This window comes from Marmota marmota, unplaced genomic scaffold (assembly GCF_001458135.2).
Source record: "Marmota marmota marmota unplaced genomic scaffold, marMar, whole genome shotgun sequence".
Classification (NCBI taxonomy): domain Eukaryota; kingdom Metazoa; phylum Chordata; class Mammalia; order Rodentia; family Sciuridae; genus Marmota; species Marmota marmota.
In genome coordinates, this window is record NW_025999982.1 from 31589698 (window position 1) to 31612132 (window position 22435).

Sequence of the window (22435 nt, forward strand, 5' to 3'; positions counted from 1 at the left end):
TAGAAAGGATTTCTCCACACCAAGATAAATTCATACTTTCTAAAGTGTTTTATAAGTTTTATACTTGATTTAGATTTAAAATACAGTTTTAGATGGTATGAAATTTTATGAAAATTTAATTTTTGTATTATATAGACTATTGAATTAATACCAAAATTACTGAAAAACAATTTTCAGGTAATATATCTATAATATTGAATTAACCAATTACAAACCGATGAAGTTCTCTATTTATTTGAATCTCCTATTATGTACTTCAGAAAATTTTATAATTTCCATCAGGTAGATGTTGACATTTCTTAATATTTTATAGTTTGTGCTATTATGGATAATTCTCTATAACAACATTTAACTGGTTAATGATTTTTTATGTTTGTATCTAGACAATTTGAAGAATTCTTATTAGTTCTAGTAGTTAGTAGTTAATTCTTTCACTTGTCTTGGTAGACGATATCTGCAAACAATACAGATTAAATTCCCTTTTTTCCTCTCCTTCTTTCAATGTTCTTATCTAAATTTCCTTTAATTTGACTAGAATCCCCAGGAATATGCTAAAGAGTGGCAATCATACTGACATTACTGTCCTGTATATAACTTTATTGGGAATGTTTCTTTCACTTTAAAGTATGATGCTCATCAGAGGATTCCTTGATTTAGTATTTTCTTCTCTTAATTTGGTAAGATTTTTTTTTGCTTTCTAAAAATCATAACTACAAATTGACTGTTACCAATTTATTCTTTGACATCTGTTAAGATGTTTATATTTCTTATTTTTAATCTCAATATATTAAACTACTTTAATGTATTTTCTAATGTATCATCTTTGTATTTCTAAGATAAATATAGCCTGATCATTATGATAAGCTTTTATTACAGCACAGGTTTTGCATTGCTAATATTTATATTTCTATTAAAATACTTGCCTCTACCTTCATATGAAAGAGAGTAGGTGGTTTTTTTTTTCCTTTTTGGGTGCTATTACTGTCTGCTTTTTTTTTTTTTAAGTAGGATCATGCTAGGTTAGTAGACTAATTCAGAAAGCTCATCATGTTTCCTAAACTCTTTAAAATTAATGTGTTACTTGATGGTAAAAAAGGAAGAAAAATTTATTATATTTTTAGAAGTCCATTTAGTTGGCAAGTGATTACATGTACTCTTTAGCTTTTTCAACTAAGTACACAAAACTTGAACATAAGTAACACAGTAAAATATGATGTTACATATGGAATAAGGATAACTGAGAACTGGAAAGGTCTTGATCATAAATATGTAGTTTTGTTTCTTCATCGTTAGAGTATTGATAGAAATTCTAAAACTGCCAGTGTCCCACCTTACACAGGATATCAATTTTCAAAATAGAGGCATAGTTCTTGAAGAATGTTACAAAACTATCAAACAATATAAAAATATATGTGTTTCCCAATATTAAAGTCACATCAGAAGGCAGCTCAAAGGTAAAGTAAGTTTATGCTTCCCAGTAACAACAAAACATTAACTCACTTTTGATTTAATCGTCTGAATATGTTGCTCCACTTCTTCAATGTCTTCAGTGTTTTCTAAACGTTCATAAGCAGCACTTCTAGTGCCTTTTATTAGATTTAAAGGTAATGCTGACATACCATAGGCCTAAAATAAACAAAATTCAAATGCTTTAATAAATTCATTTCAATCAGATTAACACAATTTTCAGGTAAAAACACATCCTTTAATAACTTGAAAGTGGGCAGTAGCAGCAGTGTACAGTCACTGAAGAATATGCTTTAAGGAAGTGAATCATGATCATATTATAATTCTCTTGTTTATTTTACACTTACATTTATGCAGTTATGATAACATATTACTCCTTCCTCAAAGGACAAGTTGCACATTTAATGTCAATATAATACTTTATCAAAGTAATAAGTTATAACTTTAGGCTAATCAAATTATGATAGTATGAATTAATGAGAACAATTTATAAAATTATTTTCTATGAAAACAAGAGTAATTTTCTCCAAGCACATACAATGTATCTTTAGAAAAACATATGTATAGTAATATATACACAGTACTTCATTAGTATACCAATTATCTATATGGACAATTTGTTTAAAAGTTCTACCTATTTATAACCAATCTTTTTACTAAGTATTTTAAATATTTTCCAACAAGTAATTTTTAACTTTTAGTCAGCATTAAAAATAAACATATTATTGTATATACTACTCAATTCCAAAAAGTCTCAATAACTTTTTATTATAATCATTAACTTAACAGTCAATGTCATTTGCCATATAGCCATGGTTCAGAATCTATTGACTTTAAATTCTTAGAAGAAACACTGAGAAACACCTGCTGGTTGCAACGATAGGCTCTAAAGCAGATACATGAATGTAATTTTAAATTTGTTCCATTTTTTCTGCTGAGCACACAAACTCAGGATAAATGCTACTTCTTAGGCTTAACCCAACTCTATGCTGAATGGATTTGAATCCTATAATGTACTAACTTCAGTACTCAATACTGTTTCTATAGAATCTTTTGGTCTACTAATATTAACAACACGGCCCTTATTTATAATCTACTGTCAAATACAAGGTCATCTAAATACAAGGTCATCTACTATTTTCTCTGCTGCTCTTACTCTCTACATATACATCTTCTATACTGTTTCCAAATGATCTTACTCTGAACACCCAATTCAGAATATGTCATTCTTCTAGTTAGTATCCTTTAAGATTTTCCAGGAAAAGGAAGGGTATTTTTCAAAGTGCTCTAGTAGAAGCACCTTTTGGGAAGGTAACCCCATGGCCAGTATGAAAGACAAGAAAGTGGTGAGCCACAGAGTGATCCACTGTTACTTTGTCAGAGAAATTTTTACCTTATGCCTCACAATTGTCCATAGTTCTTAAAACACTCTAATTTTAAAATACTTCAGGCCTTCATACTTTAATACATGCAGCACCCTCTTCTATGCCTACCTTCTTAACTTACTTCATTAGTAAATCTGAATGCACTCAGGTTTCAGCTTACTTATACTGTGTCTGAGAAATGTTCCTCAATTTGTAAATGTAACAATTATCAGTCTGCTCACTTGGTTTTTCACTAGATCTGCCAAACTTGACTAATCAAATTTCTGACCCAAACTAGTTAGCAACCAGAGAATGAATATTGGGTTTGTTAAGACTAGGTAGGTCCCAATTCTTTGTCCTTCTACTGTTATTCAAAGAACAAATGTTTATTAATAAAATAATTATTGTAAGAAGATAATATCTGACTAAAACTATTTTAAGAAGAGAGAACTGTTAATTCTTCATGAAGTTATTTCCTTGCATGAAATTGATATATTTACTAAAAGAGCTGAACTAAATTCCTAAATGGCTTAATGTAAAAGATTAGAAAATGAAAATACATCCTTGGTAACAATTTGTAGTAACATGAGACCAGACTATACCATAATTCTATGAATATAGCAAATAAAAGTAAATAATCTTTTGTTTTTTTCATCAAGTGTTTATTTTGTTTTTAGATTGCATGTTTAAGTTTAAATGATTATCAGGAAATTTATACTATTTAGATTTTAATAAGCTTGAAATAAACATAGAAAAAAATTAACATGTTTAAATAACAACCTTTCGAAAGTAACCTCAAACTTCTGTGGGAAAAAAATGTACTTAAAACACTTTTTCAAAAACCAAATTTTTATTACTTACTACTGCCCTCTAGTGAATTTCTGGAAAAACAACAAAGGCTAAAAAGATTGTACAGTTTAAAAGGTTAGGTTGGCCATTATTGCTTCCTATCTTGTTTTGACTTCCAAAAATAAACTGCCAACAGAAATATTTTAAAATAACATATACAAACTACAAACATTTCTTATACCTTCTTGCACTGTTCAGTTAAGAAGAACATCATAACCAATTCAAAAAATGATTCACAATTTCTTAAAAAATGTGCAGTTTTAGAAATACCTTTCCAATTTCCTTCACTCGTATTTTCCTTGTTATATTGCAAAGATTGATGTGATTTTTAAAAAGTATCTACACAAGACAAAGAAGCTTCTCTTACTGAATACAGAAAAATATTAATAATGAAATTATTTTCAAGGATTTTTCCTTTAATGGTAAAAATGCACTTAAAACAATGGTGCATCTTCCAATAAGTATCACAGACTAAAAGACATACGATGTCACATGAAAGGTGACAAATTTGATTTTTCAAGGGGATTTCTATCTCCAGATTATTGAGAACCACTGCACCAGTTCATAGGGTGCTAGGGACTGAATGTTTGTTCCCTACCCTCACCCCTACCCCCACGACCAAATTCATGTTGAAGCTAATTTCTAGTGTGATGGTATTTGAAGCCTTTTGGAGGTAATTAAATCACAATGTTGGATCCCTTATGAATGAGATTAGTGACACAAAACAGATACAAGAGAGCTTGCGATATTTCTCTCTGCTCTCTACTATATGGGGAATAATGAGAAGACTGCCAACTGAAAGCTAGGAAGTGAACCCTCACCAGATAACCAATTTGTTGGTTTCTTGATGATAGGCTTCCCAGCTCCCAGAACTGTCAGAAATAAATGTTTGTTGTTTAAGCCACCCAGTCTATAGTACATTTACAGCAGCCCAAACTAAGACAAATTTTCATGAGCATAAGAAGAAAACATTTTATTTCTATATTTGAATCTTTAATTATCACTTCAATTAGTTTGTTTTACATTAAATGTACATTGATTAGGATAATAATATTTATTTGTAATTCACAAACATCTTGGAGAGTATATTAAAAGCTTTACTAACATGAATATATAATAAAAAGTTTAGCTGTCTCTGCTAAACTCTCATAGGGGCCTTTCTCTGGACCATGTAATTCATTTTGCATGAAAACATCATTATTCAACATTTCCCCACTTGGTGGCACCAAAAAAAAAATTAAAATACCTACAAAGATATTTGTTCCTAGAGGTTTCTTTTTTTTTTTTTTTAATTTTAGACAGTATCAGATTTCTTTTTGGTTTAAGCTTAAAATAATAAGCAAGCTAATATATTGTTGGATATTCTTCTCCTAAAACTGAATGCCCAATTATCTGACTATCCTTTAGGACACTGTACAGAGGTTAGAAACTAAATATAATTTAAATAATCAAGTAGCTTCCAAACTAAACAATAATAGATATCTCTGAGAAATCCATACTTGACTAACAAAGTAAAAAGTCTCTCTAGTCCCAATGCAAAAAAATAACAAATTCCATCACACACATGATTTTAGGTTTAAGTAAGTCTTTGTATATAGGGCCAAAATACTCTATGTATTAACTTCCCACTTTGGGTACATTAGTTAAAATGTACCTCATGAACATATACTATACACCCACTTTCTTGCCATATGAAATGCTCAATTCTCAAGCTTTTCCATAACAAGTTAGGAGATAACTTTGCATCTGAACTTCAGATAAATATAAAAATTAGTAATATTAATGAGTTATTCATAATAAACCATCTATTTATAAATTACTGATTTTTAATTAATTTATAAAAGTTTGTATGAGTTTTTTAAAAAATATTTTTAGTTGTAGTTGGACACAATACCTTTATTTATTTATTTTTTTATGTGGTGCTGAGGATCGGACCCAGTGCCTTTCATGTGCTCGGCGACCACTCTACTGCTGAGCCACAACCCCAGCCCCTGTATAAGTTTTTCAATTAAGTATAACTAAAGTTTAAGTAGCAAAACATTCTCTTACTGAGCTTTGAGCATCCTTGAAGTGCTATTTAAATGATATTCATCTGTCTATCCACACCTTACCAATTCCAACTATCATTCAATTATGGATGCCTCTTTGACTTACTCATCTTTGAATAATTCACAATTTTCACTAATCATGATATGATTGTTTTTAGCATCTGGTTGACTTTCACTGAGAGAGAAAAGAAGTAGAAACTATAGTTTGATCCAAATAAAACCAAATATTTAGATTCTAATCCTTGATGGGTTGTTTAATAAATCCCAATAATATTATTAACTTAAATATTAGTTCTATTTTAAAGACAACAAAAACTGGTAGGTAAAATAGGTCAAGGAACCCATGAACTTGAGATCGACATTCAAGTCTCTCCACTAAGTACATGATTCTGTTGCTATGCCACATAAAACAAAACATAATTTCTAGGTTGTCTGATCTTGTCCTATTCCATTGCAATCTCTTCCTTAACATCAGGCTTTAAGCAGTCTTTTCTACTTAGTCAGCAACTCTTCCTTATCTTGCAGGTTCTTAGCCTCAGTACCATCATAATGTCCTCTGATCATTTTATCAATGTCCTTAAGCTCAGCCCTCTGTATTCTAGAAAAGCCAAAACTTTTAGACAGATAACTAATTCAGCATGATTATTATATGTGATTTACTTGATTAAATGATAATTTTTAAAGTTTTAATTTGAACAATACAAAACATTATGTTAGTTTAAAATATTTATCTCTACAGTAATATTGTTCCTACAGGAAAAGTTCTCTCTCAAATAGTTTTGATAATTTCAATCATTTTTTCCACTTCTACTCCCCATTAAGATAGCTTCTTTAATTCAGAGCCAGCAGATTAATACATTTAAAATGTTTGAGAGGGGATGTGGCTGTGGCTCACTTAGCAAGTGCGAGGTGCTGGGTTCAATCCTCAGCACCACATAAAAATAAATAAAATAAAGATATTATCTAACTACAAAAAAAATTAAAACAAAATGTTTGACAAATCCCTTTATTTTGCATTAAAAACTTTCAAATGGCTTTCTAATCTCAATCCGAATAAAATTTGAAATCCTAACCACAGTCTATGCTAGGACTACTTAACTTCTCACAACATCTAATCTACGCCTTTTCCTCTTTCCTTTGTTAATTGAGCTCCAGCCACAAGGGCTTTGCCTCCTTGCTACTCTAACAGCACACATGTACAAACCTCAGGATCTTTGCACTTATTCTTCTGTCATGGCTTGCTTTCATTTTATTTAGGTCTTTTGTTCAAATGTTAGATAAGGCACTCCTGACCTTTATAGTAACATTAGCCTCTATTATTATCTAATCCCTTAGGCTGCTTATTATTCTTCGTAGCATCTATTCCTTGACCCTTGGGAGACAATTCTCAATGGGTCTTAAATTGTTGTACATTTTGCAACCAGGCATTGTACTACCTTTTCAATAATGTCTGTATAGGACATAATATCCTCCTCTGGGAAAAAAAGGGGTGGGGACAGGCATGGTTACTGTCCATACAAAAGCTTGTTTCCCTAAGCTCAGAGCTCCTCTTTTGTAATGCACCCCACTATATACAGGTTTCCTATGGTTCTACTCACAATTCTCGTGGGAATTGGGACTCAGGAAAACAGAATAAGAAAATGCCAATTCTAAAGCTAGTGTTATTACTGTGAATAAGAAAAGTCTTTGTTTCTGACTCAGAAAGAAGTCTTGCATCTTTGATCACAATCCATAAAACTTTGGCAGGCTACAAATAAAATAAAATTCTAGATCTTTAATAGTTTTTTTTACCTCTTTGGTCGGAGTACTGGGAATAGAACCCAGGGTGCTTTACCACTGATCCACATCCCCAGCCCATTTTTATATTTTATTTAGAAACAAGGTCTCACTAAGTTGCTTAAGGCCTTGCTATGGCTGGCTTTGAACTTGCAAATACTCCTGCCTCAGCCTCCTAAGTCTCTAGGATTATAGGCTTATGAGATCATACTTGGTTCCTTAGAGTTACTGACAGTATAATTACATGTTGTTTTTCTCCTTTTCCATTTGTTTTTCCTGGCTAATCTTCCATAACTGCTATCGAATTTCCCTATAGACATCAAAGTGCTTTATAAACAGTATCTATCATTTGACCTTCAAAAAATCCCTTTGAAATATTTTCTATTCCAATGGAATAGATAAAACACTGACCAAGGAAAAGTAAAAGACAAACCCAAGATCAGCATAACAAACCAGTCAGAGAATAGCAATTTGTGTTCCAGGTCTAACCTCTAATTTGTTTTTAATTTGTGCCTGCTTCTTAAATGACAACTAACATCCTCTACATACATTTTGTGAGATGGGAGGATAATCATCCACTAAAAGAAATGGCAAATTCCTGTGTACCAACAAATAAAAACAGAAAAGTACTAATAAATAATAAAACTTAATACCTATACAAGCACTGGGAAGATATTAAAATGCATGTCTTTTAGACTTCTTTTATTATACAATATGGCATATGAATGTGCATGTAACCAAATTAGATTGCTATTATACTAACAGCCTATTTCTTTTATGTCTAAGGAAGACATATTGGGAAAATATCCAAAAGTTTTTATAAACAGTATTTTTCATCTTTGTAGGAACCAAAAATGCTCTAAACAAAACGTTCATTAATCTAAAAACGTCCAAGATAATTTTAATGCTGCTTCTACAACTTTGGAAGGTAAGAAAGGAGCACTTCTTATTGAATTTTCCTCTAAAATTTGAGCAAAAGACTCAAAGAGCAGTCCGTATATAAATTTGGAAATCATTTATAATTCACACCTTGTCACTTCTAGAAATACAAAAAATAAAGTGTTGGATAATACAATATTAGATTTTCTATACTAGAAAAGTATCATTCTGTAAAATAGCCTATTTTAAAAGCTCTGCATCCCTAAATAAGACAGTTTATCAGTAATGATCTTGATCTATAGGTCAGAGTTATAGTATTGTAAAATATATAACCATCTTCAAGGTTCACAATAATAAAATTTGTTTCTGAATATTAAAGTTTATAAATACAGATAAAATTATTGTGACCAAGTGGTTCAAACTTTATCATCCTCTTAAGAAAACTGAAGAAAAAATGAAGAAATAAAACATTAAAGAGAAAAAAATTAAGTTAAATATACTAAGTTGAAAAAAAGCTGTTTTATAGGGTGAATCTTTAATTTTAACTCAATTAACACCATTACACTTACTGTATAAGTTATAGCTGCCAACATTCCGATCAAGGTCAGAGAACTAATGGAAAATGACAATGCAGCTAAGCCATCTGTGGAGAGAAAAAGACTGTTGAAACACACATATGTACTACTCACACATTTATATTCAGCAAATCAATGTAAATATATGAAATTAGACTCCTTATACATTCAGATGTAATAAAACAAATATATATTACCATGTCTTTGCAGTGCTAATTTCAAATGGGAAAAAGGTTTTTTTTAAAGGCCTCTTCACAAACTGATTTTAAAAAGATCTTTCAGACTAATTAAAATTTTCTTTCCTTCATCTCTTAAAATTAAGAGAAAAATTACTGTTTAATTATAGGTCTATTGGGTCTAAAAAAGAGATTGATAAAATGGTTAGATGCTCAAAAGGTAATGAAAAGACTGCCTGGCCTTTCTCAATGGCAGATACTAAAAAATAAAATACATAAGAAAGCCACTGACCTTAACTCTCCCTTCTCTCCTCAATCTTGATACTTCCAGGTTTTTTTTTTTAATTCAGTTTTTAATATATAGCCTAAAACCAAAATCTTTTATTTCCCCCTATACAGAGGATTAAGCCCAGAGGTATTATACTGAACTACATTCCCAAACCTTTTCACACTTTATTTTGGGACAGGGTCTTGCTCAGTTACCTAGACTGGCCTTGAACTTATCGTCCTCCTGCTTTAGTCTTCTGAGTAGTTGGGATTTCAGGTGTGTGCCACCACACCCAGATTAAAAGTAAGATCTTAAAAAGAGTTTACTTCACTTTTTAACTTGAAAAGATTAGCTTGCCCACTTGGCAGAAAAAGAAAATAGATTCAAATTTAACAACAAAAAGAGTGGTACTGTTAACAAGTTGGACTTAAAACTTTATTTTAAAAAAAGGCCATGAGTGAGAAGCTAGGGTAGCACATAAATATATCTAATATATAAGGAAATACTATGAAAATTTGATTATTGTTAAAGGATGTAACAATTTTTCTAGCTTTAATACAGGTTCTAATGGGCTTGTACTAATCTACTTTAAATACAGATCCAGTAAAGTCAAATATAATATTTCAATTTAACATATTCCTAATATTTCCATAACTATAAATAAAATGATAAAATCTTCTTAAAAGTCAAATATCAGTTTTATTAAAAATAAAAAAACATTAACAAATTCATAAATTATGCAAGACAAATTTTTTTCAGTCTTATTTTTTTTTAAACTACTTATTATCAAATCAAAGTCATTTTGATGTTGTTACTTTCTTATAACAGAAGTATCAACACAAGGTGTTCATACCACCAAGGTCTACCACCTGTCTGATAGTAATTTTAAGGCACTATAACTTATATTTACCAACACCAGAGATATAAAAATGTGAAAACAAAATATGTCTTAGAATTGATAGAGTATTATGTTCACATATTAGCGAATCAATTGAGCCAAGGAGTTCAAAATTAATCATTTAGAAGGATTCCCATTTCGGTAAAAGATAATAAACTTGTCAAAGACACTGAACATAGATTCTCTTGATAAGATAGGGTCTATGATCTGAGCATATACATAAGGAGATCCTACTGATAAAGAAGTTATAGTATACTCATAAAATGCATTAACTGCTGTGATAAAAAGAACCAACTACTTACACAAATTTAAATTATTACTATGTGAAATAAGCCAGACATACAAAAGAAGAATCATAATAATGTATAATTCCACTTATAATATTAAAAAAAGAAAAAAGAAAAACTAATACATAGTAGCTGAAATTATAACAGTGGTATTTCTTATCAGAAATGATACTAAATAGGCACACTGAAGAAACTTCTGTAATGATGGACATGTTCTATATCTTGATTGCAATCAGTTACACTGATTATATACATGTATGTATAAGCCATATGCATTTCTCTACAGGTAAAGTACAGTTTTTAAAAGTTAAAATGCCTAAAGAAAGAGGTCTAAAGTTTATGTCATAAAGTTTTAAGCCTAAAATTGATGCCTAAAAAAATAAGGAGGTGAGGGACAACAAAACTAAAAATTAAGAATAGCTGGGTGACTATTTTGAACCTAAAAAGATGGCAGACCTAAAATGAAATATAATTTAGAACATGGTATTTAAATTTGAGGAAAAAAATTGAGACTAAAGAGAATTGAGATTACAAAAAATCAGAACAATATTGTATGTCTAATCACTAATTCAAGTTATATCAATACTCAAGTACTAGTATAATTTATGAAATAATATTTAGGCAGAAGGAGTAAAAAACCTGAAGGAGTTAACTGCAAGAAAAGAAGCTACTTATTTCTGAGAAAAAGGATCAAGGTGCATAAATCCTTAACAATTCATTATTAGTAGATGCCAGTCCTGCTATCCTTATTCTTGCTGGTTTCAGAATGACATTAAAGGACTACAATTTACAAGAAAAATCTTTAAGTGGAAAGCAAGACATTTAAGAAGTTATAGTGTAGCTAACAAGCCACAATTTAATCATTATTTTAATATTGTATCTGGAAAAAAACAAGAAATACTAACCAAAGAATATATGGTACCTAATAGAAAGAATACTCACAAAAGTAAACAAATTTTTCAGCATGGTATCTATAAAAATAAGTATTCTACATTTCATAGAAAATAAAAATAGTGTTCACCATCTCTAGTAATTAGAGAAATGCAAATCAAAACTACTCTAAGATATCATCTCATTCCAGTCAGAATGGCAGCTATTATGAAGACAAACAATAAGTGTTGGTGAGGATGTGGGAAAAAAGGTACACTGATACATTACTGTTGGGACTGCAAATTGGTGCAGCCAATATGGAAAGCAGTATGGAGATTCCTTGGAAAACTTGGAATGGAACCACCATTTGACCCAGCTATACCCCACTCCTAGGACTTAAAATCAACACAATATAGTGATGCAGCCACATCAATGTTTATAGCAGCTCAATTCATAATAGCTAAACTGTGGAAGCGACCTCGATGCCCTTCAATGGATGAATGGATAAAGAAACTATGGTATATATACACAATAGAATATTACTCAGCATTAAAAGAGAATAAAATTATGGCATTTTCAGGTAAATGGATGGAACTGGAGAATATCATGAAGTAAATCAATCTCCCCAAACCAAAGTCTGAATGTTTTCTCTGATAAGTGGATGCTGATCCACAGGGGAGGAGCATAAGAAAAATGGAGGAACTTTGGATAAAGAGGAGGGTGGGATGGGGTACGGTGCAAGAAAGATGGTGTAATGAGATGGACATCATTACCCTAGGTACATGTATGACTGCACATATGATGTGACACTTCATCGTGTATAGAGAAATGAAAAGTTGTGCTACATTTGTGTACAATGAATCAAAATGCATTCTGCTGTCCAAGATACCTAATTATAATTAATTAATTAATTAATTAATTGCCATTCTATCTGGAGTGATGTGAAATCTCAGTGCACTTTTAATTTGCATTGCTAAGACTTTTGGAACTTCTTTCATATATTTGTTGGCTATTTGTATTTCTTTGTTTTTTAAAATATTTATTTTTCAGTTTTAGGTGGACACAATACCTTTATTTTACATTTATGTGGTGCTGAAGATCGAACCCAGTGCCTCGTGCATGCTAGGCGAGCACTCTACCACTGAGCTACAATCCCAGCCAGCCCTGTATTTCTTCTTTTAAGAAATATCTGTTTAGTTCATATGCACATCTTCTATTTAATTTTTTGGTTACTGTTTGACTTCTTAATATTTTCTGGATATTAATTCCCTATTGGAATAATAGCCTATCAAAGATTTTCTTCCTTTCTGTAAGCTTGCTCTTCATTTTTTTTTGTTTTCTTTGCTGTGCAGAAGCTTTTTAATTTGATGTCATTAATTAATTAATTAAATAAAGTAGCTATGTCCAAAAGCACATGAAATATTGAGTAATATTATACACATTTTTATCTATATGACTTTGTAATGGCAAAGCTATTTTCAACTTCTAAGCAACTTCCTTAACCTAACCACTTGAACTTATTTTTTTCCTTTAAAAAACTAAGTTGCATGGATTAATTTTAGAACTTCTGAAAAAGTAATGCCAAAATGTTGAGATAAATTTATGATAAAACATTGTTTAATGTATATGAAGTCTCAGTAATTTATAACCTACATAAAAGATTACTTCATTTCAAATAATAATTTAGTGCTCTTTAAAAATTATTCTATATTATTTTAAGTGAGTTGAAGATCATATAGAAAGTCGAGCACGGTGGTGCACACCTGTAACCCAGCATCTGAGGCAGAAGGATCATGAATTCAAAGCCAGCCTCAGCAAAAGTAAGGTGCTTAGCAACTCAGTGAGACCCTGTCTCTATATAAATGACAAAGTAGGGCTGGGGATGTGGCTCAGTGGTATAGTGCTGCCCCTGATTTCAATCCCTGTTAACCTTCCCCCTCCAAAAAAAAAAAAAGATCACATAGAAACTTTCAGGAATTTTACTGCTAAAATATTGCTATGAATTGCTTGTATACTATTAGTATGATTTCAGTTCTTCTAGATAAACAAAAAAGAGTAGGATAGCTGGGTCATATGGTGGTTCCATACCTAATCCTTGGAAGAATCACCACAATGCTTTCCAAAGTTGGATTAATTTATAGTCTTACTAACAGTGTATGAGTTTATCTTTTTCACCACATCCTCACCAGAACTTACTGTTATTTCTTTTCCTGATGATTGCTATTTTATCTGGAGTGAGATGAAATCTCAGTGCACTTTTAATTTGCATTGCTAATACTGTTGGAACATTTTTTCATATATTTGTTGGCCATTTGCATTTCTTCTTTTAAGAAATTTCTGTTTAGTTTATATGCACATTTTTATTTGATTTTTTGGTGTTACTTTTTGACTTCTTAATATTTTCTGAATATTAATTCCTTGTTGGAATAGTAACCTATCAAAGATTTTTTTTTTCCTTTCTGTAAGCACTCTCTTCATTTTCTTATTTGTTTCCTTTGCTGTACAGAAGCTTTTTAATTTGATGTCATCCCGCATACTGATTCTTGATTTTATTTCTTGATCTTTAGCAGTCTTATTAAGGAAACTGGTACCTGCTGATATGTTGGAGTATGACCCTATATATTCTTTTATCAGTTTCAGTGTTTCTGATCTAATTCCTAGGTCTTTAATCCACTTTGAGTTGATTTTTGTGCAGCGTGAGAGACAGCAATCTAGTTTCTTTCTCCTACATTTGAATACCCAGTTTTCCCAGCACCATTTGTTAAAAACACTATCTTTTCTACAACATATGTTTTTGGTATCTTTGTTAAGGATCAAATGTCTCTGGGTCTTCTAATCTAATTTCCACTGGTCCTCTTGTCTGTTTTGGTGCCCTTACCATGATGTTTTTGTTACTATACCACTGTAGTATAAATTGAGATGAGGTCGCTCTTATTGCTTAGTACTACTTTTGCTATTCTGGATCTTTTATTCTTCCATATGAATTTTAGGACTTTTTTTTTTTAGTTCTCTGTTCTGTTTTCTTTTTCTTTTCTCTTTTTTTTTAAGTGAGAGAGAGAGAGAGAAGAGAGAGAGAGAGAATTTTTTAATATTTATTTTTCAGTTTGCGGAGGACACAACATCTTTTTATTTTATGTGGTGCTGAGGATCGAACCCAGCGCCCCACGCATGCCAGGCGAGCGTGTTACCACTTGAGCCACACCCCCAGCACCTCTGTTCTGTTTTCTATCATCAGTATTTGATAGGGATTGAATACTTTTGGTAGTATGGCCATTTTAACAATATTAAGTCTGCCTATCCAAGACCATGGGAGATCTTTCCACCTTCTAAAGTCTTCTTAATTTTTCTTTCTTTTTTTGTTTTTGTTTTTGTTTTTGTTTTTGGTATTAGAGATTGAACTCATGGGTATTCAGCCCCTGAGCCATATCCCTAGCCCTATTTTGTATTTTATTTAGAGACAGGGTCTCAATGAGTTGCTTAGTGCCTCACTTTTGCTGAGGCTGGCTTTGAATTCATGATCCTATGGCCTCAGCCTCCCAAGCAGGTAAAATTTCTTAATTGTTCAATTATTTTCACTGCAGAGGTCTTTACCTCTTTAGCTAGATTTACCCCCAGGATTGTTTGTTTGTTTGTTTGTTGAGGCTAGAGAGGATGCAATTGTTTTCTTGATTTCTTAAAAATGCAATTGTTTTCCTGATTTCTTTCTCAGCAGCTTCACTGTGAGAGAATAGAAAATGTAATAGGCTACTTGTCAAAGAAAAGTCCTAAGGATCAGGATATATAAATTACAATGGGTAGATTTTAAAAAGTAGAGGAAAAAAAGAAAATAAAAAGAATACTTACGACTACTTCCAAGTTCTTCAAATAGGAACTTCACTTTTTCCCACTCTGTAGAATTTTTATTATTGGGAACATTCAACGGAACAAAAGCACTAAAACAGAAAATAACTCTATTAAATTGCTTTAAAAATAAAAATGTTGAATAAAAGAAATGGTCTGAAACTCAATTTTAGTAATTTTTTGAAACAAATATCAACTTTTCCCCTGAATAACTAATAAATCTGCACCATTTATACAGAGGTATGAGAATTTTCTTATCTATGTATACATTTTACCATAATTTGTTTTAATAACTTTATTATGGTATTCAGTAAAATTACCTTCCTTTGTAACCCCATATTTTTTATTTTTGTACTTAAAACTATTTTGGCTTATTTTTCAATTATACTTCCATAAAGGTGAGTAAAATAAAACAATAATAAATAAAATTTTTTTAAAAATATTTTTTAGTGTTGATGGACCTTTATTTTATTCATTTATTTATATGCAGTGCTGAGAATTGAACCCAGTGACTCACACAAGCAAGCACTCTACCACTGAGCCACAACCCCAGCCCCATAAAATATTTTTTAAAGTCCTATAAATTTAAGATGGACAAAATAGTGCATCACCCAAAAAAAGTTGAAGATCTTCTGCATTAAATTAGTAGAACAAACTATAGGCATGCAATTAATTCAATATATTTATATGCATTGAAAATAATAGACAAGAAATACATCATAATAAACAGTAAATTTAACATTGTGGGATTGGGAGGTTTCATTTTGTTCTCTTTTCTTTATATCTTCCAATATTGTGCTTAATAAAAATAACAAAATCAGTTTCTGTTTATTTTTCGGTCCACAGGTAAGGGGGAACCATTGAAATAACAGAGAGAGCTAGTGTCCTAGGAATTGTTCTAAGAGCTTAGACTGAGAAAACGGAAAATAAAATAAATAAATGGTCACTTTATTATAGAACCCAGATCATGAACCAAAAGGTAATCAAGAGATTAATGGGCTGGGTATCCCTTAGATAGTATATGTTGAAAATCAAACAGAAAGGTAAAAAGTGACTCTAATTCTTCCTTCTTCTTAGCCCAATTTTAATTATAAGCAAGATGTAAATTCTATCCACTTTTATAAAAAAGAAAATACTGGATGAGTTTAAGAATATATAAAGGTATCTTGTTCTGATTAAAATTTCAAGTAAAACAATGTCATTATTCTAAAATTTTACTTTTAATTTTAAAAACCTTTATTCTTTGGTACTACTAACAATTCTATAAAAAGATGAATAGGAAGAACATATTAGGGTGTTATTTAAATTTCTAACTATTCATGTTGACTGTAGTTTATTACACTTGTCTTAATCTTAGAGACTTAAACCTCACCACTTTAAGGGGGAAAAAAGTGACCACTCAAATATATAGAGCAAAAAATAAATGTAAAAGCAGTTCATTATTTGTTGCCCAGTTATAAAATCAAATAAAGAGAGGAATAATTGTAGTGAGATAGAAGAAACTTTTAAATAACTTTTACATTTTATATGTCTATACTATTAACTTATTTGGTATTAATATTTCATTAACAGAAATACAAACTAAGCAAGAAAAACTACTTATATACTTCTATATAGACAGTTTTTTCTAAATATCCCGGAAAGTATGTTTGAAATTTGTTGGTTGGAAATAACCAATGTGTGAATGTGGGGAAAAAAATTACATTGTATAAAACATCATCTAAAATATTATTAAAATAAAAATCTCGCAAATATCTAAAACTAGCATTCAAAATCAGAAAGTTCAGTCTGAACATGCAATTTTAGGTAATCAAAGGTACTGTACAGTGGTGGGAAAAAAATTAAGTAATCCTACTAGCAAATACACTTTCATGTTCAAACTCCTGAGCAAAGGTATTCAGCAGTTCAAGTCTTTAATGAAGAGTAGAAGAAACCTCATATGATCAAGCAATCTTTTAAAAAAATTATATGGTCCAAAAAATTTTCAGAATGACTTCAGGAAAATACCTACTTAAAAAAAAATCCTTCAGAGAATTAACATTTGAGCACCAGTTATTATTTTAGGCAGAAACCAAAGCACAAATTTGAAACAGATTTGTCAATTACCTTAACACTAGATTTTATAACCTAAGAAACAAACCAAAACTATTCTCATTGTACATTAAGAGAAACATCCATAAGGAGAATTCAAAATGATTACAACTAAATAGATGTAAATTCTAAGCAATAATATTCATAGCATTTAACAACTGGTAGGCAAAGACACTATGCAATGAGCACAGATGCTGGCCTTAATTCTAGAGGACCTTCACAAATCAAGCTTTATCCTTTAAGTGGGGTTAGAGTGAGGTAACGAGACTCAGGAATATAGGACAGCAGTTAACCAGTAGGGAAGCGTTTCAACCTTTTAACCATCAGGAAGAACAAACCACTGCTCATTAGCCAAATATCAGCCCTGCATACAAGATCTATAAAGAAAAAGGAATATTTACTAATGGATAAAAAGGCAATTGAGGGCTGGGGATATATCTCAGTTTGTAGAGTGCTTGCCTCGCATGCACAAGGCCCTGGGTTCAATCCCCAGCATGACAAAAAAAAATGGCAATTGAAGTCAAATGAAGATGTAATATAGACACACCTGTTTTAAGGAGGGAAGAAGCAGTTAATAAGATTATCATGTATTTACTAAGTGGTGATGACACCACAGTAATCAAGAGTTATAGTAGGATTTTATGCAGGGGAAGCAAAGATAATTTCTTAATCTCAATTCTTCTCAAAAAGTAAATAAAAACATATCAGTTTCTGAAGACACAAAACTAGATCAAAATAAAAACTTGGAACCTAGTAAGATTATAATTTCCCCTTATGTCATTGAAAATAATAAAAATGAAAAATTGCTAACTAAAAATATTTTACACCCAATCTGACTCACTGAATTAGCTTAATACAGATTATTTCTTCAGGAAAAAAAAAAAAAAAAACAAAGAAAAGGCTAATGGATTTCAGTAGATATGAAATTGAAATGATGAATTTCAGCAGAATTGAAAATGAGAATTTTACCTTCTACATTCAATCACCAAGTCAAGTCATATTTATCTTCCAAATGGCTTATCTGTTTCTGCTTTCTTTGTAACTATACTAGCTCTGATCCTCATCTCTCACCTGAATTATTACAATGGCCAGGTAGTTAATCTGCCTACCTACTATTTAATGTATCATTTCTCCAGTCCGACCTCCAAATAACCCCTTTACAGTATCTTAACTTTTAAAGCAAGGTCACACATATTTACTTTCTTACAGTCACATAAACAAACATGTACATCTTCATTGTCTTTCAATTGATTAGCAGGATAAAAATCAAAATTTCTTAAACATTATATATTAGATTCATAGCCTACCTACCTGGCTAATGTCATGTCCTGCCACTGGTTCACAGGAATACTTGGAACATCACATCATACTTTATGTTTTGTTTGGGGAGGTGTGTGTTTTTTTCTTAGAAGGATTAAATTCACATATTTTTAAAAAAATTTTTACATGTTTTTATTGGTGCACTATAATTATACAAAATAGTGGGATTCATTGTTATAGTCATACATGCACATATATAATCCGTTCAATATCATTCCCCAGTATTTCCCTTCATATCATACTTTTTATGCCATTCTTCAAACATTCCAACCAATTTACACTCCTTCAAATCTCAGTTGAAGTATTACTTCCTCTTAGGTCTTCCGAGTCTACAAGGTAGAGTAAGAACTTGTTCCTCCATCATCATACCTGGTATATATATTATCGGAGTACTTAAACAGTATAATTTAAATAATTTATTTGCATGTTTTCCCAGGGTGAACCTTGAGAATAGAGACTAGGACTTTTGTTTTTGGCCCTACTACTTAGCACAGCGTCCATCACACAAGTGCTCCAAAAGTGTATGAGCTATAGGAATACTATATCTAGGCTATATCTTTGTAATAAAATTATCTCAAATTTTACCAGCTAAAATAAACAAATAAACACCAATTCAAAGAAACAATAGCATGTCCCCTTCTAGGAAATTTCAAGAAATTTAATTAGTCACTTTACCTAAATGTATGCTCATTCAAATATGGTAATGAAAAGAATACTACACTGGGTAACCAAAACACTACTAGTCTTTATTTTACTACTCTTTTACTCTGGCTGCTATAAAGATGTGTATTTTTATTGATGGCTCTCAGTCACGTTCAAAGTCAGGAATTTCCAAACTACTGGCTGCCTGTGTTTATATAAATAGAGTTTTATTGGAATACCTTGTGTTTATGTATTGTCTATGATTACTTCAGAATTACGAGAGCACAGTTAAGCCACACAGATCAAACAGACTGCAAACCCAAAATGCTTATCATCTGTACCTCATGAAGAGTTTGCTGATCCCTGTTCTAGATAATTTAAGTTTACAGACAAGGGACTTCCACATTATCAAAGCGAACTAACATTAAGTAGAGCTGGCTTTCTTTAAAAGCCAAAAGAGATTTTAAAAGGTATATTTGGTAGCTAAAATAAATAGCAAAACCGCTAAAAAAAAATCCATTCAATAAGTTCTCTTTTTCATGACACATAAAGGCAGGCAAAGGGAATTGGAAACATGACTAGACTATAAAACACTTGCAATCTAACAACTCCTGGAGCTATAAAAAGTTACAGACCAATTTCATTCTCAGCACAAATTACCTTTAATAAATGAAACTTTTTATTTATTGAAAGTTATTTATTGAAATTTGTAACACCAAATTATAAAATTTTAAAGGCTTAATAGCACCTAATGTATCTCTAACATAAAAAAAGAATCTAGACCTATTTTAACAAAGATAAATGTGTGCCATTAACAAGAACAAATTTTAAATGTCTAAACAAAAATGTAAAATATATTGATATTAGTATGAAACTTAAGGAAGAACAACGAAAGAAGGAACTTACTGACAAAGATTTGACTGTTGGGTCAAATCTATAAAGATGTAGAGACAAGGATTTTTACCACAGTGTTGTTTATAATAAAAAGAAACCGCAAACATCATAAATGTCTACATAGTCATACCTTAGAAGATCATTCAAAGAAACTGCTTTACTAAGAAAGGTCTGCAATACAGACAAAATTGATGGACCCACACTTATTTTCCTAAATAGGTACCCACTATAGTGTAACAAATAGATTATCAAGAAATGAATAAAATATAATCACATTTTTGGAAAACTGAAACATGGAGAGTGCATGCAAGGTGGGGACAGGCACCCTGCAATCATCTAAGCATGAAATATGTGTATGTGGGACAATACAGAGAAAAATGTTGATTTTGGCTATGTTGTTCAGTGGTGGTATAAATGGTGATTTGTTCTTTTTTCACATTTTGTTTTGCTTTCCTAGATTTCTCTGAATGAACATTTTGTTATTATTATTCAACTAATTATATTTCCATTGTCAGGATAAAAAAATTAAGACTTACCCAACTAAAAGAAGAAGTGCACAAATCACAGCAAATCCCAAAGTGTACTTGAGTGCTGTTTTAATTTGCTAGATGCCGGGGTGGGGGGGAAATATATCATTTAGTAAGCTGTTATATAAAAATTTTTTACAACAGTATAATTATACTTTCAAATCAAATATGCATTTAGAATCAACAATATAAAATTTTGCCAGTTGGGAAAAAGACTTAACATTTAAAGAAAAATGATCATTATATCTTTACAAAATATACAAGATTTTTAAAATCGTTTCAATGGTTAGGCCCTTGTAAAAGCAAAATACTGAAAGCAGTTTATTATCTAGTGAGCATCTTTAATAAAATTATCAGAATTATAATAAAATATTCCCCCAAACAAGCAGCAATCAGAACCTACAATACCCCTTCCCAAATCATCAAAATGGATTAAAATAATAAAAAATAATGTACACATGTGCGGACAAGCATATGTACACATAAAATGTAAATATTATATATAGTTATATATTTATATTCTTTAAATATATATGTAACATATATCCTGCCAAGCACTATTATAAGAACTTTACATATCTTAACTCATTTAATTCTCAACTCTAAGGTACTCTCATTCCTACTTTAGAGAAATGAAACCCGAGGCACAGAGAAGTTAAATAATCTACCTTAAGCAATATAGGTCATATAGGATTAAACAAGAACATAAAATCAGAAGTGGAAATTTAAAAGTTTTAATTTGCCTGCTACCCAAAATGTAATCCAGACATCAAACAACTGAACAACAACAACAAAATACCCCAGAAAGCCAGACATTATGAACATGAATAGAAAAGTTAATTTTCTCAAAGTTAAATCACTGAGAATGAACATTATTTTTCGTGTCAGACTAATGAAGTCTCTAAAAATCACCTTTAAAAAATTAAATTCATGTTTCATATGGTAAGTTCTCATTGCTATTTCTAAGACAGTCCTGAGGGGAGAGGGAATTAAGGAAAAAACTAAGGAGAATCCTCAGATCAAACAAAGGTTGGGGAAAATGACAACATTTATCTCACTGAGATTTATTTAATTTGTAACTAGCCACCTTACCTTACACACATTTTAAATATGAAGTTATATAGTATCTGCAAATAATCATTTGACCCTCTTTAAATAAACATCTAATATGCCACATTCTTTGTAACTCTAGAAGTCATTTAAAATGTTGATTTATAGGCTGGGGTTTGGCTCAGTGGTAGAATGCTCACTTAGCATGTGCAACCATGAGTTTAATCCCCAGTCCATGCAAAATATAAATAACATGTTGATTTACTTGCTCCAAATCTTAACACTAAATGCTATTAAGGTTTTAGGCATGATTAAGCATATGATGCTGGTCTTTGAGTTAATATATTTTTGTGTTTAAATAAAACAAAAAGTACAAAACAAATTTCTGTAACTCGGTATTTATTCCTATTATACTGTTTTCCCTGCCTTAAATTTTAAAAAAGTGTTTTATTTTGATAAATTCCTTTCAAAATACAATTTCTTCCTTGTCCTATTAACTAATACATAATAGTAGATTTTTTATTCTAAACCATCCATGCAATCTGGAGATGGAACTAAGTTGGTTATACAACATCAATGTGTATGTGTGTGTGTGTGTGGGGGGGGGGGCGTGT

General features: G+C 30.9%; 1 protein-coding gene across 2 annotated transcripts in view; it reads right to left on the minus strand.

Moving 5' to 3' along the window:
- Lmbrd1 (LMBR1 domain containing 1) overlaps positions 1–22435 on the minus strand; it is a 102047-nt gene that overhangs the window by 39349 nt on the left and 40263 nt on the right. For both annotated transcript variants that reach the window (XM_015487897.2, XM_015487896.2), the window contains exons 5-8: positions 20781–20848; positions 15301–15389; positions 8953–9026; positions 1501–1626 (exon numbers count right to left, since the gene is read on the minus strand). In XM_015487897.2, coding sequence (XP_015343383.1) covers positions 1501–1626; positions 8953–9026; positions 15301–15389; positions 20781–20848 — 357 coding nt within the window. The remainder of the gene's footprint in view (positions 1–1500; positions 1627–8952; positions 9027–15300; positions 15390–20780; positions 20849–22435) is intronic.